Source organism: Triturus cristatus, chromosome 5_2 (genome assembly GCF_964204655.1).
Source record: "Triturus cristatus chromosome 5_2, aTriCri1.1, whole genome shotgun sequence".
In the NCBI taxonomy this organism is placed as follows: Eukaryota; Metazoa; Chordata; class Amphibia; order Caudata; family Salamandridae; genus Triturus; species Triturus cristatus.
The window spans coordinates 563,623,652-563,642,842 of record NC_140588.1 but is presented as its reverse complement, the minus strand read 5'-3'; the positions used below and the strand labels follow the sequence as shown (position 1 = coordinate 563,642,842).

Genomic DNA, 19,191 nt, shown 5'->3' with positions numbered 1-19,191 from the left:
GGCACTTCGTGAAAATCCGCGGAGCGGATTTGAGGCCAAACGGCAGGACCTTGAATTGGTAGTGCTGTCCTGCCACCTCGAAACGTAGAAACTTTCTGTGCCCCCTGAGTATCGGGATGTGATAGTAGGCATCCTGAAGATCCAAGGATGTCATGAAATCTCCTTTTTCTAGAATGCCTAGTATTTCTTGGAGCGTCACCATCCTGAACGACTGACTCTTCAGGAAAGAGTTGAGTGCCCTGAGATCTAGAATGGGCCTCCACTTCTTTTCCTTCTTGCGTATAAGAAAGAAGCGGGAATAGAATCCTTTCTCCCTCTGAGCCGATGGAACCCGCTCGATCGCTCCTTTCTTCAACATCTCCGATATTTCTCGGAGTAGCAGTCGCAGATGTTTGTGTGGGAACCTGCGGGGAGGGGTTGCAGGTGGGATGGTGGTAAATTCTAGGGAATGGCCGAATCTTAGTAGTTGGAGTACCCATCGATCCGTGGTGATGAGGCGCCAATTTTCCAGGAAATGGGTCAATTTTCCTCCAATCTTTGATGAGGGAGATAGTAGCTGGACTGGCTGGAGTAACTGGTCACTGGCGTCCGCCGGTGCCCCTCTTCTGGTTCTTACCACTGAAGTTAGATCTTCCATAAGAAGACTGCCGTCCTTGTTGCTGCTTCTGCTGGTACTGGGTCTTATTCTGGAAGGAATACGAGGACCTATTCTGGTAGGATCCTCTGTAGGAGGACTGGCCTCTAGATTTGTTGCCCCGAAAGGACTGATTCCTTGCCTGTAAGGTTCCCAGCGCTCTAGCCGTATCAGTGTCCTTCTTGATAGCTTGGAGCGCCTCGTCAATTTTATCTCCGAAAAGATGTTGTCCGTCGAAGGGCATGTCCAGCACTTTCGTCTGCACTTCCTGCCTGAACGATGTTGCCTTCAGCCATCCCTGACGGCGCAGGACTGCAGCCCCAGCCAGTTGACGAAAACCTGTCATGGCCACATCTATGGCACAATCAATGATCTCGGCCGCCGAGGTTTGGCCCTCAGAAAGTAGTGCCTTGACCTCCTCCTGAACTGCGCTTGGCAGCTCCGCTAAATATGGGGCTATATCCTCCCAAAGTTGGCGGTTATAACGCCCTAACAGGGCTATGGAGTTGGCCACCTTGATGGTCATTGCCGAAGTGGTCGAAAACCTTTTGCCAATTGTGTCCAACTTTCTGCCCTCCTTGTCTGGTGGGGCTGACAGAGGAGAGGAAGGGTTACGAGAATTCTTCTGGGCCGCCTGGGTCACGACCGAATCCGGTTTCGGGTGTCCAATAAGGCAAGCTGGCGCCGTGGATGGAGCCTTGTACTTTTTATCCAGGCGTGGAACAACCGCAGGTACGGAGGCCGGCGTCAGCATTAGTTTCTTTCCCTGGTCCCAGAGAAAGTCAATAATTGGGATTGACTTCGTCGTCTTTTTCGTCTGCTCCTTGAAGTCATGCAAGAAGCACTCCGTCTCCGTCAATTCCATGACCATATGAAACCGCGTCGCTGCTCGTTCAACTATCTTATGAAAACCGCCAATATCCACTGGCGGTGAATCAGCTTGGCGCGGTTGTGGGGAAGCTGGGGAGGATGCCACATACTCCTCCTCCTCATCCTGGTCCGTCTGGTCTTCCTGGACCTCCCCCTCTTCCATCTCCTCAGCCTCCTCATCCGATGACTATCACCTGAGGTGGCAGTTTCTCGTGGCAGACCTGAGTAGCTGGTCGTGTTTGCTTTGGGGCTGTCGTTGGTGGATTTGTAGTAGGCACCGGGCCCCCTGTGTCCAGTGCTGGCGATTCCGGGAAACGTTGTTTGTAGTCCCGGATAAGGTATTTGAGGTCATTAACAATTGACAGGGGAAGGCATACCATCGGGGTGACCTCCGTGCGAACCTGTTCCCGGATGGGGCGTTCCTGGCCGCTCATCTCCTCCTGTTCTTCGTCCGTGCTCTGACATTTGACGTGCAGTTCAGAAGGGGAAGTAGCCTGATCAAAAAGTTCTTCTTCCGACTCCTCACTCTGAAGAATCTCCATAGGCAAATTGGTTTGCACCTTACTTGGAGACGTTGTTTCCGGTGTAATCTGTGTTCTGGTCAGTTTGCCAGATCCAGAACCCTGTACAGGATCCCCTGCAGTCTTCCGTGCTGTTGGTAACGGTGGTAGGGCCATAGACGACATTCCTACTAGTTCGGATTTCTTCCATGGCTCAGAAATACCCATGGACGACGACGACGTTCCCGTCGACGATACCGTCGTCGACGGCATGGCCTTCGTCGACGGTGTCCCCGTCGACGATGTTTTCCTCGTCGACGATGCGCTCGTCGACGATTCATTTGTCGTCGACGCCTTCGTCGTCGATGCCTTCGTCGTCGACGTCTTCGTCGTCGACTCTTCCGTCGACGGGGTCTCCTCATCGACGATGTCGTCGTCGACGGGACAATCTTCGTCGTCGACGATGTCTTAGACGTCGACGACGGTTTTAGCAGTATAACAGACGAGATAGGTGTACCTGCTGACGACGATGAAGGGGTGGTCGTCGTCGACGAGAAGACTGACGACGCTGTCGTTGTTGACACAGTTGTCGTCGCTGTGGAGACATGACCTGGTGCCCTTTTTTGCGCTGAGGAAGGTGTCGCAATCTTGCTGGCCGACAGGGTAGGCTTCTTAAAAGTCAGAGAGTCCTTGTCAGACACTGAAGATTTTGAAGATCTTGCCTCTGAAGACTTCTTGTGTGTCTTCATAGGAGGAGCGTCGGAGGGGCCAGGAGACGTCACTCTCGGCCTCTTCAGGGAGACTTCAGAGGTTCTGGAAAAGCTTCCCTCTGAGGATACCACACTCTCCCTGTCCTTAAGCCTGTCCAGCCAGATAAGCAGACGACCCTCTCTGTCTCTCAAGGTCTTGTGAGGGAAAGACCTACATATTTTACAGTCCTTAGGCACGTGGTCAGGATAAAGGCAATATAGGCAGAGGTCATGCTTGTCGTCCACATGTAGCCTCTTCTTCCCACATGAAGAGCAGGCCCTGAAAAGGGCTTTCTTCTGGGATTCAGACATGCCAGGAGTTTTAGAAGAAATAAACACTCACTGCAGTAATAAGTGGCCTGCGTTCAAGTCCTTGAAGAAGTAAGTCACTTAAAAAGTGAACAATCTGGTTTGAAGGAAATCCTGAGGAGAACTCAGGCTGGAGACTCCCTAGCACAACGTGCGGTAGAAAATCTGAGGGACTGAGGCTCCTGTCAGGAAGGTTCTAGAGGGAGGCGACAGCTGATTGGCTGGCTCTAAGAGTTTGGTCCTTTTTACATAAGGACTAGGATAGGCTACTAAGGGGAGGCCCTTAGGCCTATTTTTCTCTATGTATGTCTATAGGACATTACTTTTTTATGTACCGGAGGCTCCCGTCTCGACGACGGGGAATGATTCAGGCAGGTGAATCTATGAAAGACACCCCTAATACTGGATAATTTTGGAGACCTCCGACCTGTTCTGCTCTGAGGGTTATGTTGTGGAGTGTGACCCATTCCCACAACTCCTGAGCCTCTCTTGACAAAGTTGCCGATCTTGTCCCTCCTTGCTTGTTCACGTAAAACATGCTGGCGGTATTGTCGGTTCGAACCAGTACCGATGAACCTGCAATCCTTGGAAGGAAAGCTTGCAGGGACAGGAAAATTGCTCGCAATTCCAGGCTGTTGATATGTTGTTTCTTGTAATCTGGAGACCACTTTCCCTGTATCTGTAAATCTTGGAGATGGCCTCCCCATCCTTCCATGGAGGCATCTGTACTGAGAACAAAATCTGGAATATCCTGTATGAAAGTGAGTCCTTCTGCTAAGTTGGGCATTTGTGACCACCAATGCAGAGTGTTTTTTCATGCGTGGTGTGACTCTGAGGTTGTCGTCGAAGGAACCCACGGCCTGCTGCCACTGAAGGTGTAGCTCTTCCTGTAGAGGTCTCATTCGGAGTCTTGCCAAAGGGACGAGATTTATTGTGGAAGAGCACATCCCCAGGAGTGACGCAAACATGCAGACAAACTGACTTTCTTCTGGAAGTCCGAATTGCCAGCTTTTGAAGACGAACCTGCCGTTCGTGAGATAAGAATGCCCTGTACTGGACGGTATCCAGCAGAGCTCCTAGAAATGGAAGGACCTGCATCGGGCGTAACTGAGATTTGCTCCTGTTCACAGTTAGCCCCAGAGAGTTGAAAAGATGAAGAGACGTTGTCACAGCAATCTTGACAGCTCTTTCCGAAAGACCCTTGATTAACCAATCATCCAAATACAGGAATACTTGAATTCCCCGGGATCTTAATGCTGCAGCTACAGGAGCTAGGCACTTTGTGAAGATCCTTGGAGCCGATTTTAGTCCAAACGGGAGCACTTTGAACTGATAATGGGCACCAGCCACAATGAAGCGAAGATATTTGCAATGCTTTGGATATATTGAGATGTGGAAGTAAGCGTCTTCCATATCCAGAGAAGCCATAAAATCTCCCTCGTTGAGACAACCTAGAATCTCTGCAAGTGTGACCATGAAAAATACTTGCTTTTGGAGGAATCGGTTTAGGTTGCGAAGGTCTAGAATCCTGCGCCATTCCCCTGATTTCTTTTTGATAAGAAAAAATCGGGAATAGAAACCCGTTCGTTTCTGATGTGATGGAACCTTCTCGATTGCATTCTTGAGGAGCATCGTTAAAGCTTCTTTGAATAAAAAGTGAAGACGAGGGGGAGGGGGTCCCTTGGGCGGAGTGGTGGGTGGCTTGGTGACAAATTCTAAGGTATGACAGTTGTTCCCCAGGTCTAGAACCCATTGGTCTGATGTAATTTCTTGCCACTTGTCCACAAATGCTGAAATTTTCGCGCCCACAGGGAGGGGAATAGGAGTGGAATGCGCCCTGCAGAGATCACTGCTTTCTGTTGGCGTCCCGTCCTTGATTTTGCGATCTTTTTCTTCTGCCCAGACGAGAGAAACCAGACGTGTTGGATTGCCTGTATGAAGATTGATAAGTTTGTCTATATTGGGGCTGGTATTGTCTATTCTGCTGGTTTTGGTATCCTCCTCTAGAGGAAAACCCACGCCCTCTTGCACCTCTGAAGGTTCCGCATTTGTACTGCTATGAACCCAAGGATCTTGCCGTATCAGTATCAGTTTTTATTGCTTGGAGAGCTTTGTCGATGTGTTTTCCAAACAACGATTCGCCATCATAGGCCATATCCAATATTTTTGTCTGGACTTCAGGTCTGAAAGTGGTGGCCTTAAGCCAACCCTGGCATCTGAGTACTGCCGCACCAGGTAGCTGGCGAAAATTTGTATTCACAGTGTCTAGTGCTCAATCTATGGTTTCAGATGCCGCACGCTCTCCTTCTAATAGAATTTTTCTTGCTTCCTGTCTCTTGTCTTCCGGAATGAACTCAATAAGTCCAGCCATCTCTGACCACATTTGGCGGTCATAACGCCCTATTATTGCTAGGGAGTTAGCTGCTCTGATGGAGGCAGCTGCCATTGTTGAAAACTTCTTGCCGTTCAAATCAAGAAGACGCCCTTCCTTGTCCGGCGGTGTAGTAATGGGTGTTGCCGGGTTCTTAGATCTTTGTTGGGCAGCCTGGGAAATGACCGAATCTGGTCCAGGATAGCCAATGAGACAGGATGGACTATTGGCCGGAGCACGGTATTTCTTGTCTATCCGTGGAAGCACTGCTGGCACACATGCAGGAGTTTTCATGATTTTGACCCCTTCTTTCCAGATGTAATCAATTATGGGGACAGCTCTTGTAATCTTTCTGGATTCCTACTTAAAATCATGTAGGAAGCATTCAGATTGCTCAACCGTAACAGGCAACTGAAATCTAGCAGCAGCTCGCTGCATTAGAAATACCCCTATATCCTCTGGGGGCGAATCAGATGGTAGAGGAGTCGGTGGCGAAGGCATAGGGATAATATAAGAATCCCAAGGATCTGCCGGAATGGTCTCTGGAAGTTCACCCTCTTCAAATTCCTCTTCAGAGGACGTGTCCTGACTCTGATGCTGGTCATGATGAGGTTCTGGAAGCTGAGGCGTTGGAACAGGAGCGTCAGGTGAAGGCAAAGGATCCGGAACCGGCCCAGGTGGTGGTGGAACCTGTGGAATGACTTGCTGTGGGGGGAAACGCTGTCTGTAATCTGCTAGCATGGCTTGCAGGTCTTGTATCAGAGTTGGAGGCAGATGCGACATCTCACTCTGGTGAGGTTGTCTATGGTAAACTCTGGGATGCGGGACGACAATGTCCTCTTGATAATATTGTTCCTGATAATTCTCCTCCTCTTCATCATCATCATCCTGACATGTGATATGTAGCTCAGAAGGATGATGAGCTATTCCAAATGGTCCTTCTTCCTCTTCGTCCTCGTAATCATCATCCTCATCCTGCACATATGTTTCCAGGAGATCTGAGGGAGTAAGCGGTGAAATATCGCTATATTCATGTCTCTGAAATGTTTTGAGCTGAAAAATCCTAGATGAAACAGGAGTTGAATGAGTAGGAGCTATAAGGAATGCAGGTGCCGCAGACAGAACAGGTAAATCTCCAGTCAATGGAATTGTTGTCGACGGGCTCTCCGTCGGTGGATTCGTCGTCGACGGGCTCTTAGTCATCGTCGTCGACGGGCTCGAAGTCGGGATCTTCGTCGACGGGCCCTTCGTCGATGGGACTCTCGTCGACGGGCTCGACGTCAACAGGACCTTCGTCGACGGGGTAGTAACCAGCTGTATCTTCGTCGATGATACCTCTCTCGTCGACGATGGAGGCTTCGTCGACGGTAACGCCGTCGATATGGATTTCGACGTTGACTTCGTCGACGAGGTCTTCGTCGACGATGGGTTTCTTTGACAGGATAGTAATCCTCGTCGACAGTATAGGAGAGGTAATAGATGTCGTCGAGACAATCTCCGTCGACGAAGGAGCAGAAGAAGTGACAGAAATCGTCGACGAAGGAGGAAAAGCCCGAGATTTTGAAAGGCTTTTACTCACAGTTTTTGAAGACGGCTTTTTAGAGTCCGTGAGAGCAGAGTCCTGAGGAGAGTGCGCTGACCCAGAGGAAATGAGAGGAGTCCTCTGAGAAGGGCCAGAAGTAGAGTGGGAAGATTTATGGTGCTTATTCCCCTCGCTTGAAGAGCTGTCATGAGACCTAGCTCTCTTGCTGGAAGTTGAGGCTCTATCATCGTCTTCAGCCAAAGAGGATTTAAGCCATAACAGCACTCTCGCCTCCCTATCCCTAAGAGTCTTAGTAGGGAAGGTCCGGCAAATTTTGCAATCTTTTGCCTCATGTTTAGGGTAGAGGCAGTAGATGCAGTCCATATGCTGGTCATCAACATGGACTCTTCTTGGCGCAGGTTCTGCAGGACTTGAACAAGGCTTTCTTGTCAGACATCATGGAATAAAGTAGAAAACTGAGTGGCACTCAGGGAGACTCCCTTCTACACGACGTGCGGTGAAAATCTGAGGAGAACTGGCTCTGCTGAGTGTTCTAGAGGGTGCTGATGGCTGATTGGTTGGTACCAATTTTTTGGTTCTTTTGGCATAATGATGTAGATAGGCTACTAAGATCTAGGCCATAGGCCTTTTCTTTGGGGCCTACTACTACTATTATTTTTAGCACTACTTTTGTATTTACCGTGGGACACCCACCTCGGCGACGGGGAATGATTCAGGCATGTGAATCGAGGAAAGATACCCCAATACAGGATAAACTCAATGATCCATAAAATCATTAACAGCAGACTTGTCCACCTGCAGATCAGATTCTTGGCCACAAAATCCCAGCTTTGTGCATTTTCCTCGGGAGTAATTCTCCATCCATTGGCAGAAAAGTGGGTGCTGCTTGTCAGCTTCCAAGACAGACTCGACTCTAAGGCAGAGGCATCTTTGGAAGATTTGTCAAGGAAATTAAGGAGACACTGCAACCTGTCTTTCAATGTCTGAAAAAAATTGCAGCAGATCTTCCAATATTAACCTTGTAGTTAAAGCAAAGGCAGAAAATGCACATCTGGTGTGGGTTGTCTTTTCTGATTCCTTTTCTGATTCTTTTCTGCCTAAAAGTGGCACAAGGCCTGGACAAGGGTTTATTGGAGGATTCGGCCATCTTAAATGAAAATCTGGCCTCCATGACCCAAATATCAAAAATCAACATTTCCTGACTGAGCGAGCTGCTAGAGAATTTGGATAGCTAATCCGAATGAAGCAGAAAAAAGAATATAAATTATTTGAAGCACTTATCTTAAAGTAAAGCAAAGCTCCCAGGGCACCCCCTCCCTTCAAGCATGATGTGCAACAGAAATCTGAACTATGGTTGCCTCCAAGGCCAATGGAGTTCGGAGCACATTCACCTCAATGACTGATGTCTGAACCCTTTTCAATTATGTGAATGTCGTACTAAATGTACATAGTTGTACAGCCTTCCAGGTATGTTAACACTTCACTAATGTTGTAAAGTACTGTTGGACACCAAACTGGACCACAGGGAATGACTCAAGCTTATGAATCTTTGAAAGACCTAATGCTAATTATGTAAGTTATGAGTTTATCAGTGGCATTATGTGTCAGATCGTAGGTAGTGTACTGGAGAGAGTTATGGTTGAATATCTAACAATAAATTTGCAGTTTTCAAGGGATTTTAAGTTTTGTATAGTAGCTATAACATACCTTCACCCTGAAAAGGCAGGTTGAAAAACAAATATCCTCCAACTCCTTTTGCCATACGAGAAAAAAGGTTTAGGAAGCAGAATTCAAAGAGGTAAGGAGTTGTTTCATCTACCTTCGAAGCAGGGGTAAGCTATCAATAGTGAAGTAGCTGTAGTGACTTCAGGGCTGTGTTGGGCAATTGAACCCCAATTATAGCAGTACTTTATTGCCAATCTAATCTACAGAGTGCTCCTTCAGTACTCGTGGAGGGAGCCCGGCTTCTGATCTTGATTTTCTTAGTTATTTTAGCTTTGATTCTTTGACCCATTTTCAAATGCCTGGAACATCTGACTCGGCGAGGGGCCAGGGACATCAGATTCAAATCACTTGCTTGGGGCTTTACATTGGAAACAGACATATTCCATTCAGACAATGATACTTAGTGAAAGCAACTTAAAAAATTCCACTGGTCATACTTTATTTCCTCGTATCCACCCTCATGGGTGCTTGAACATCGCAATCCTTTTTTCTTAAATTATTTTTCACTTTGATTTTAATTACTTTCCTTGTACCAATAGTGTACCTGGGCACTTATCTTGTATTTTTCCTTTGTTTTTTTAGATTGTATTCTTTAGCAGCCTATTTAACTTGCCTGATTTTGCTAGCCTGACCTGCCTGGTTTGGAGCAGGGCCAGTGACATCAGATACTGATGATTTGACGAGGTCCTTAACCCCTTCGGTGCTCATGACGGAATGGTTCCGTCATGACCCACGGTTGAGCTGTGCTCATGACGGAACCATTCCGTCATGACCCCGCCCGCGCAAGATTCCGCCAGCACAGCGGCGGAATCTGCGCAGCATCGAAGGGGTTAAAATGGAGGTCGTGGCACTGAAGCACAGAGGGCATATGCATTACGTGCACCTATAGAAAGCCCTTCTGTAGCCAACCACGCTCCTCACTTAATATAGTGAGTAACTTCCATTCCTTTTCTGTAGCAACTATCCAGTGACTAGGAACTGTAAACCTAAACTTAGAAATTAAGACGTTTATTCACAACATATTAAAAAATGGAGCCCCAAATTCAAGTAAGAAGACACACACTAATACAATACAAGATTGGCAGTAAAAAACTGAAATATGATTAACGCTGATATCACTAACGAAAACCTTTACTTACTGTTCCTCATGGAGACTTGGTTCTCCACTGACTGTGACCTTATCATGGCAGAATACATAATATTATACAAAAGTCACCCAGAAAAAAAGGAAGGAGCTGCAGCACATATTGGAACCGATTTACATTTCAGTACCAAACACCCTTCCAAGATGGCCGCGTTCTTCCTGATCCCCTCTCTACATATCCACCCATTAACCGCGGTCGCATACTCTATGACGTTAAACAATTCTTATCGGTCCCGACTACATATGCAGGGACAGCAAGGACAGCGTTACCGGCGTACTGGGCAGGCTGTTAGGTCTCCAGGATATGGACGGAGGGCGATAAGTAAGTCTCCCTTTGCGTTGTTCATCCACGACGAGATTGTAAGGTAATCCCGATGCAAGTAATTCAGTGTTGTTGTTTTTTAACTAGCGCTGTTTCGCTTTGCTTTTCCTCCCCCTTCACAGCTCCCCCCTCACTCTACCGCTACACGCCGAAGAAGCCTTACCCCATCCAGGGAAGGGTATGATATGTCCGTGCTGTATTTTTTGCTTTTACATGTTTCACCTTTGGCACAACACTTTTTCCTGAATATGCCGCCTCACTCTTGTTGCATATTAGGTCCCGACTCCCACAGCTTGAGCGTATCGGGGGTTTATATTCCAATCTACCCCCACTATGCCGTAGATACCATTGTTTACGGACACTGCACCTACGCCGGGGCGTCTTATATACAGCATTAGGACTCAGTACCTACATGATGTGTTACTATCCACTCTTACTGTTAAACTCAGTCCTTACGGCCATCCAGTCTGTGAGACAGATGTGTCTCATTCAAAAGCACGATTAGCAGTGCAACGCCCACATAGTCTCCTTGTTTCCTTACGCCTACTGCCCAGTACCATACATGTAGGTACGCCGCATGAACCACCATTCACAGCACATCTAGCTACGTTCTTAGCAGGTACCGACCATGTACCTACGCTATCCCACCTCGCAGCATGTTCTGTGCCACTCCCTCTCACCATTTGTCTTTATAGAGACCACTCCAGCCCGCACAACCGCATCTTTCTCCATGAGACTGATCGTTTACCTAGCGATCTCTATGCACACACTGTCTCCTTGAGTACGCCGCTTACGATGGAGACATCCGTGTTTGATCTATCCTAGGGCACCACCCCTCTTTGGGACACCGAATGGTTCCACCGCAATACCACACACTCTTTCAGCATTTTTTTCTTCTGGACACTAGTATTAGGGTGTTCACCATTCTGGTCAATTTTGGAGCCACTCTCCACCAACTGCATTCCGTGTCACGCAGCTCCGTACCCAGACTACCACCTTATGGGACGCTACTGATAGTTTCCTCTCCATGTTCAGTTTTTAATGTACTCCACAGTGTTTTCTTTTATTTGCTTTGACATAAGTTGTGTCTTTTTTCCCCCCTCCCCTTTTGTCTTCACCAGGTTTGAACTAGAGTACACGCATAAGACGTGACTCAAAACCATACCAGGTTTACGCAACCTCAACAACAGGTTTTGTAGCAATATAGGGTGTCTTTCCCCGATTCTACCTTTCCCTCGCTATTTTTGACGGTCCTGATGAAGCGCTGCGGGATCCATTAGGGACCCATTAATAGCGCGAAACATGTCGACCACTCTTCACTTTTAATCCTCACTAGAACACTACTACATGGGTTGAGAGTAGAGCGATTACATCTGTTTTATCCCCTCTCAATTAGCATAAAGTGCATCTCCATCCCGCTTTGTTTTTAACCTAAACCAGAGGACTCACCAATGAACCTAATAGGGTACCAACGGGTTATTTTAACGACACTCACCATCACCATTTGGCCCACACACCCTCATGCACAACTGCGGCTACTCCTTAAAGATCTCCGACAGAGAGCCCTCCTGTAGGGCCTGTGAGGGACTGCAGCGCCACCCCCACGAGGAGCAGTGCCCAATGATGATGCTCTACACCTGAAAAGGTGTGTGAGGGCACAACACGAACAGGAGTACCACTCCCCACTCCTACACATTCATTCCTGTTTTGGAGAAACTTTAATCCCCCACCTTTGTTCTCTGCAACCATAACAGGCTGCTGTCCCTATATCTCCCTTTAGGAACTGGTACCATCTGTAGTATTTAACATTCATTCACATACTGTGGAATTATCAACAGATACAATAGCTTTGGAGAGACATCCACCACACACTACGGGCAGTATTGGGAGTTGACATGCAGCCAGAGGCTCGGAAGTGCATACTAAATGTCTGGGAGCCCACAGATCTCAACACATACACTACGCAATGGACAACATTGGCACATATGATAGCAAAAAGAAACATCGCACAGCAGTGGGGTTCTAGTCAGCCGCCTCAATTGAGGAGGTGGAAGGAGGATCTAGACTGGTGCATGTATAGGGAAAAGTCAGTCTTCATAGCTAGAGGATGCCCTGGGAAATGGAAGAAGGTATGGGGAGCATGGAACCACTACAGAGGCGATATTTGTCTCCCACCGGGTCAGCAGATTGACACTGACACTCTTGAAACCCCCTGATCTAATCAATATGATAACTGTAACGTATTTTGTATTATATACAATGTCACTGAGAAAGGATGAAGTCGCCTGCTTGTAATCAATTGATGTGTTTTGGTCGAATTATTTAATTAAAAAAAATATTTGTTTTTAAATATGCCTTTTAGGCCAATTCTAAATATAATCTCTGGTCCCTGCTAACTACTGACCCTTTGCATTACTGCCCAGTCAAGCTAAACATTCACAGTACAGAGTTTTGTTGAGTCAAATAACCTACTACAGCCCATGCAAGCAGGTTGTAGGATGGGAAGAAGTAAGAAACGTGTGGCCACATCTCTGACTGATGACACTCAGATTATGGTAGACGAGGGTGGTGAGGGGATCCCGATTCATTTGGATCGCTGTCACTTACTAATTCTATTGCAATGCCTTTAAAGGCTGACTTGGGTGGGAATATCCTCAAATGGATACATTCCTTTCTTGCAGGCACATCACAATAAGCTTTCTAGAAAACCTTACTTCCCTGCCACTTCAGAGAGTACCACAAGGCTCAACACTATCCTCACTAGTATTTAAATTTTATCTCTGTTTCCTCACGCAACTGCATCACAATCTCCAAACGAAAATCTACAATTACAGCACAGACGATACTCAATTTATCTTCAAGTTGCCTGCTGGCAATGACTGAGCGACAACTCTTACATTCACCACAAACTGGATGACTACAAATTTCCTGAGGCTTATTCTATTGAAAAACGAAATTCTTCTGAATTATATCAAAACAGGACAATGCTTTTTTGCCACTGTCAGTGGGCAGCTTCCTCACGCCGATTACAAAAGAGCATAATTTAGTCAATATATTAGACTCTGTAACCCTAGGTCACTGCAGACACCAAATCATGTTTTATCAGCTCACAATACTGAAAAGAGTACTTTCTTTTCTATCCTTTTCTTCCATGTCCCCCAATGTCTCCATACAGTCTAGACTTGACTTTGGCAATACCATTTATTTAGGTCTTCCAAAAAGACAAAAAAAGCATTTTGCAACTTAAATACATTTGGAACGCCATTGTAAGACTCCTCTTAATTCCCAAAAATATAACCATGTCTCTGAATACTGAAAACAACTGCACTGGTTCGCGGTAGCCATAAAAAACAAATTCAAAGCAGCTTGTCTGCTCTATAAAATATATTATGGCATTGGTTATATATTCCTCTTCTGGAATTCTCTACTGCTTGCCATGAAGGCAGAAGCAAGGCTTCTGAATTTTGGCATGCTACTTAAAATGTAGCTTTTGTTCAATAGATGGCCACTGTCAGGAATTGATGTAGGAACCTGTTGATACTGTGCCTCGGAACTCCACACGAGTGATAATGTGCATTACAAGCACCCTACAATAAATAACATTACTGTCAAGGTCAAGAACAGAGCTAGATTCTTCCCTCACTGATACATATGCACTACCCAGCCAAAAGTTTGCTGGATGTGAAGATTTCACAGCTTGAGTTATCTGACAGCCTGGCAAAGCACAGGGCTCATTTGGTGAAGGTCCTCTTCATAAATAGGGTCACAGATGCAGTCAGTCCCGGGTACTTTAGGTGTCGTCCATTAAGTGCTAGGGGATGACCAAGTCAGGGAAGCCTCGCAACACCCATACCCAACTTGTCACAGAGTGGGTCTGGATCAGCAAGTGTCTATGAACACAAACCACCCTGTGACGAGTTGGGAAAGAGCCTTCTATCTTTAGCTAATACTTAACAAGTTTAGTTAATGGGAGGAGGTGGTGGGATTTACCTGGAACTGAGAGTATATCACAGCCATTGCTGCCTGAGTGGGGTCCCAGTCTTCTCTAGCAGTGCCTCCTATTTACTTTGAGCCCCGAGCCAGCCTGTTCCCTCACCCCTGTCTTCCCCCACACATGCACTCAAGCACCATTGGGGCTGCTGGGCCCAACAGATATCTACTCTCCTGGCCTGCTATAGTCAGCTACGCTCCCTCCTCCTAGGCTGTCATTTTTCCAAGGGGGTCTGCTCCCTCCTCCTGCCATGTGCTGGTGCCATCTTCTATGTGGAATGGAGTTTTTATCACCTGTGTGGCCCACCGAATAACGTGGGGCACTGAATGTTTATTTGGGTGTGAACGTGTGGGTGCCAGGATTTGTGACTATGCACTGGTGTGGGCTTATGAATGGGTCAGTGTGAGTATTCATGTGTAGTGGTGGGGGATGTGAGTATGCATGCATGTGTGGGTGTGCATATGCGTACTTCAGCACAGGGTCAGCCGAAGTGCCACTAGATGTACATTCGCAGTAAAATGTTGGCATTGCCCCTCCACTTTAAAAGTTTACTCTCTGTGCTGTCCACAACCATTCTCAAACCTACCAACGAGAAGTGCTTCGCGTTCAGATTTCACTGGACTTTCACTGCTGAGCTGCTTCTCAGGTGGAAATTCCTCACCCTCGTTAGCCATACTTGGCACAGGAGTACCGTTTTCAAGCTGCAGAAAATCAAAGGAATGAAACAGTTAAATACAATAAAAATTAACAAGTTTGCTCTAAAGAAATCATGCTGACATATTTGTGCTTTTTTTTTAATCATGGTGCTAGGATATGTCAACTAGTTAAATATTCATTTAACTTCAAGAAACATGAGCTTCCAGTGAAAGAAACATTGAGGGGAAGCAAAGACTGCACAAAGACGCAAGGAAACCCAACTGAAACAAAAATTCTCAACTCCTACAAGCCAATCTGATTGAACAGATCTTCAAACAGAATCTGTGGATCTCGCCTTGAACAAAGAGAAGAGAAGAGAAAAATGCTCCCTGCTTCAATGGTTGTTTTTTTTCTTTTTGCATGCGAGAATTATCAGATAAGATCTACAAAAGCCACCCTCTGATTACCATCTGAAGCCTGTTTGACACCTTTTTCTAATGCAAATATCCCTATTGTGAGCAAATTCCTACTTGTATGCTATGCTTTGTATACTTTTGTTGAGCAGTATTTTCTGTAGTGGTGAGCAAACTTGCCAATCAGAGATCGAATGGGAAACACATCTTTTCTTCCCCTTCCTTTCATCAGAGTAGCCTCACCAACTACTGAGCCTGCTCTGGTATCTGAAACCACACAATAATGATTAGAAAATGTGTGAATTGACACTAATGTTGTGAATTTACAAATATAATCTATTAGGGCATTTTTCAACAAGCAGTCAATCCTATCACACGTTTTAATAAGTGAGCCATATAATAACACCGTAGTATACAGGAAACAATCTATCTACAAATAAACTGTGTGTCAGTTGGGAAGCCTGTCCTTGTAGGATGACAGTTAAACAACTTAGTGAATTTACTGAAGTCTTTCTTCTTTATTAGGACTCTTCTGATGGCTTAAGTTGAATAAAGGCCTCTCCTTCGGTAAAGAGGGATTTTTAAAGAATTGCATCAAAAAAGAGGCTGATTCAAATAAAACGCTGATACCACCTTGGGGTGTAATGATCAGTGAGATTTCATTGCTACCATCTTTGAATGAACACTGCCCACAATTACCTTAACCACAAATATGAAAACAGAAGGGAAGTCTGAAATGGGTCATCTTCTAGTCTGGTAACTATAGGGGTCCAAGGATGAACTAGAGAGATTGCTGGTGAAAGTGATTTAAAAGGAAGTCTATGTTGATGTACGACTCCTGTGCTTCCATGTCGATGATATCAACATTAAGTGCAAACATCAAGGTTGACTGCCTCAATTAACAAACAGAGCAACCTCAAGTGGTAAATTCTTGATAAATGGTGGGTCCATCTCAGCGTCTATGTTGTGTTTGTTGCTGTATCAGTCTATGACAACAAGCATGGTGAAGGGCTTGAATATGCCACGTTACAAAGCATGTGTTTAGAACGCATGCCATTATAACGCGGTCATTACAACGGCCGCATTGCTACATCGCAGACCATTATAACGCAAGTCATTACAACGACGTGCTGTAGGGGGGGCGCTGGTTGTTGGAATAGTATAATTTACTATTTCAACTCCAGTCTGTGCAACAGTAGGGAAGGTGTTGAATTTAAAATCCAACACCTTCTGCCCACTACAGCAAGTCATTGTAATGGCTTGTGTTGTAATGGCATGCAATGTAACAATGCGGTCTTTGTATGGACCGCGTTGAAATGGCATGCGATGTGTAAACATCGTTGTAAACGATGTTTACCGAAGGGAATCAGTCTTCATTATCATCCTTGACAAAATGTAATGGGCATAGAGCCTATGCCTAGAATAATGGTGCTTGCTGTACCTCCTCCTCTCCCTGGATCCTCCAGTATAGGAGAGAGACAGTCATTCCTTAAAGGCAGAGATCCCTGAACAGCTGATCAAGCCCGGTCTTGTATGCTCTTGCAATAATAATAATAATAATAACCGGGAATTTGTAAAGCGTGAACTAATTACCCCTAAGGGTCCCAGGCGCTGGGGGCCGTCGGGGAGATTAAGTGAGCTACAGCCCAGAGTCACAGTGTGGAAATTTAGCTTACAAACTGAACATTATCTGCGCCATCTTGCCTCTCCTCAGCGCCACGCACAGTGAATGCACGGCCGCCATTTTAGGCACCCCACTCTCTCCCCACTCATTGTCAATCGCCAGCGCGGTCCCCTTGGCGCTGCGAGCATCCCCCGCGCGCTGGCCACCCCCGCTCTCTCATACAGGCCATAAACCCTCTCTTTCTGCGCGACCCTGCTACGGAACCACTTCCGACCGACAACCCATACATGGTCATGCCTCTCCTTTGATAACCCCCTTCCTCTGCGCCCCATTGTCTGAACTGGTCCCAGGCCATCACCTAGCCCTGCAGATGCAGTTTATTGCCCCTACTGTAAGGGAAACACCCCACATCAAAGGGATTACAGTAGATCAAAGCCCCTACTCCCTGAGACCCGACCGGTCACACGCCCCCCAGGAATTGGCGGAATACCCTGCTGCGCAATAGCCATCTCCTACTGTGGGTGGGGTGGGAACTTCTACTGTATCTATGTGTGGGATCGGATCTGAACCGGGGCTTCAGGGGATAGTCCCCCCGTACATCAAGGGAATCTCAAGAATGTACTATGTGTAATAAAGCAATAAACCAGTGTATAAGAGACCAGGTCTCAGAGATACAGTTAGAGCACCTCGTGACGATACCTTGCTGTCTGATCTGATGTGTTCTGCTCCGACGGAATAAAACTTTGTTTCCTGCCTTCCAGTCTCCGGCGCCTGCCTCTTTTATTGGTAAATTATCGAGTGGTATGAGAGGCGATTACCGCCGGGCAAATACTTGAAAGGTTATCGACTGAAACTGCCGCTACCATTTAACAATTGGCACCCAACGTTGGGCCCATCAGCGACACGTGGATCCAGTGGGAGAGGTCCCGACGACAGAGTGAACGACTGCAACGATCGGGAGAGCTCCTGCCCAATAGACCCTCGTCTGGCAGCCGATCATCCGAACTTCACTGGTTCCGAGCAGACCTCTCTCGAGTGATCTACGGTCCTGACTGGGAACCATCAGGAGTGCCGCGGCAAATACGGAGAGTAGAGGACGATCGGGCGCTGGAGGCGGAAGACGAGAAACTGTCCACGCGGTCCGGGTAAGGTCGTGATACACGACAAATTGAGAAATAATTGATTGATTGTTTGATGCTTTGGAAATACTAGTATTGCTCATTGATTGTTCTTTTTGAGATATTCGCTGTCTACAAACGGGGAGGAGTAGAAATACTCTCTCTCTCTCTCCCTTTGCAGATAGTGAAGGGTAGGTAACGCAGACTTTTGTCCCCGTTGAAACCCGTCGTGCCTATCTTTATCTCCCCATTGATTGATTGTCCGAACATTGATTGTTTTGAAGAATAGTGCTTTTTGAGATATTCTCTGTTTGCAAATAACGTAGAATAGGAATATTCTGTCTAGTCTTTGCAAATAGTGAAGGGTAGGTAACGCAGACTTTTGTCCCCGTTGAAACCCGTCGTGCCTATCTTTATCTCCCCATTGATTGATTGATTGATTGTCCGAACACTAGTTGTTCGATATTGGTTCTTTGGAGGTATTCTCTGCTTACAAATAACGAAGAATAGAGATATTCTGTCTAGTCTTTGCAAGCAGTGAAAAGATAGGTAGTGCTGACTTTTGTCCCCGTTGAAACCCGTCATGCCTATCTTCTCCCCACTGATTGGTAGTTGGTTCTGCCCGGACCGCTTATTAGAGGTGAACCACCCGGCTCCACTGGAAGGCACCCCTAATAAGGACATGTTCACTAAATATGGACTAGTCGCCGTAGCTTATAGCAAGCTGTGGCATAAATATACCAAGAAGGACCCCGAAAGTCAGTGGCCACTGATGGGATCCTTCGACGACCATAAGATAGAAGCGCTAGAAATAGCTCTGCGTAGCAATAAGACGACGCCTACTATGCTTGACAGTATCGGCATGTGGCGCAAAGAAGCGACGCAACGGAAAAAGAGGGAAGAAGTAAAAGCAGAAAAGGAATTACGAAAGGCAGCTCACCTTGCCGCTAGAAAGTTAGAAGAAGACATAAAGGAGAGAAGGGAAACTAAACTAAGACAGGAGCCCGAAACCTCAGGCCAGTACGCTGTTAGGACCCCTTCTTTGCTCTACCCTGAGTTGTCCTCCAAGCAGCGAACGAACGACGAGTTACTGTTAGGTCCCCCGATCATTTACATGCCCCCTCCGTATGCACCCTCCCAATCAATAGTGCAACACCCACAACCCCCGAACACGAGCGAAAGCAGTACAGGGGCCTCGGCCCTCACGGCCTCCGCGCCGGCTGAGCCTCTTGTGCCGAACCC

The 19,191-nt window shown here is 46.7% G+C and overlaps 1 protein-coding gene across 6 annotated transcripts in view; it reads right to left on the bottom strand.

Annotated features, from left to right (window-relative positions):
- ENOX2 (ecto-NOX disulfide-thiol exchanger 2) overlaps positions 1–19,191 on the bottom strand; it is a 1,377,678-nt gene that overhangs the window by 57,326 nt on the left and 1,301,161 nt on the right. For all 6 annotated transcript variants that reach the window (XM_085607631.1, XM_085607636.1, XM_085607633.1 and 3 more), the window contains one exon: positions 14,745–14,859. In XM_085607631.1, the coding sequence (XP_085463757.1) occupies positions 14,745–14,859 (115 nt within the window). The remainder of the gene's footprint in view (positions 1–14,744; positions 14,860–19,191) is intronic.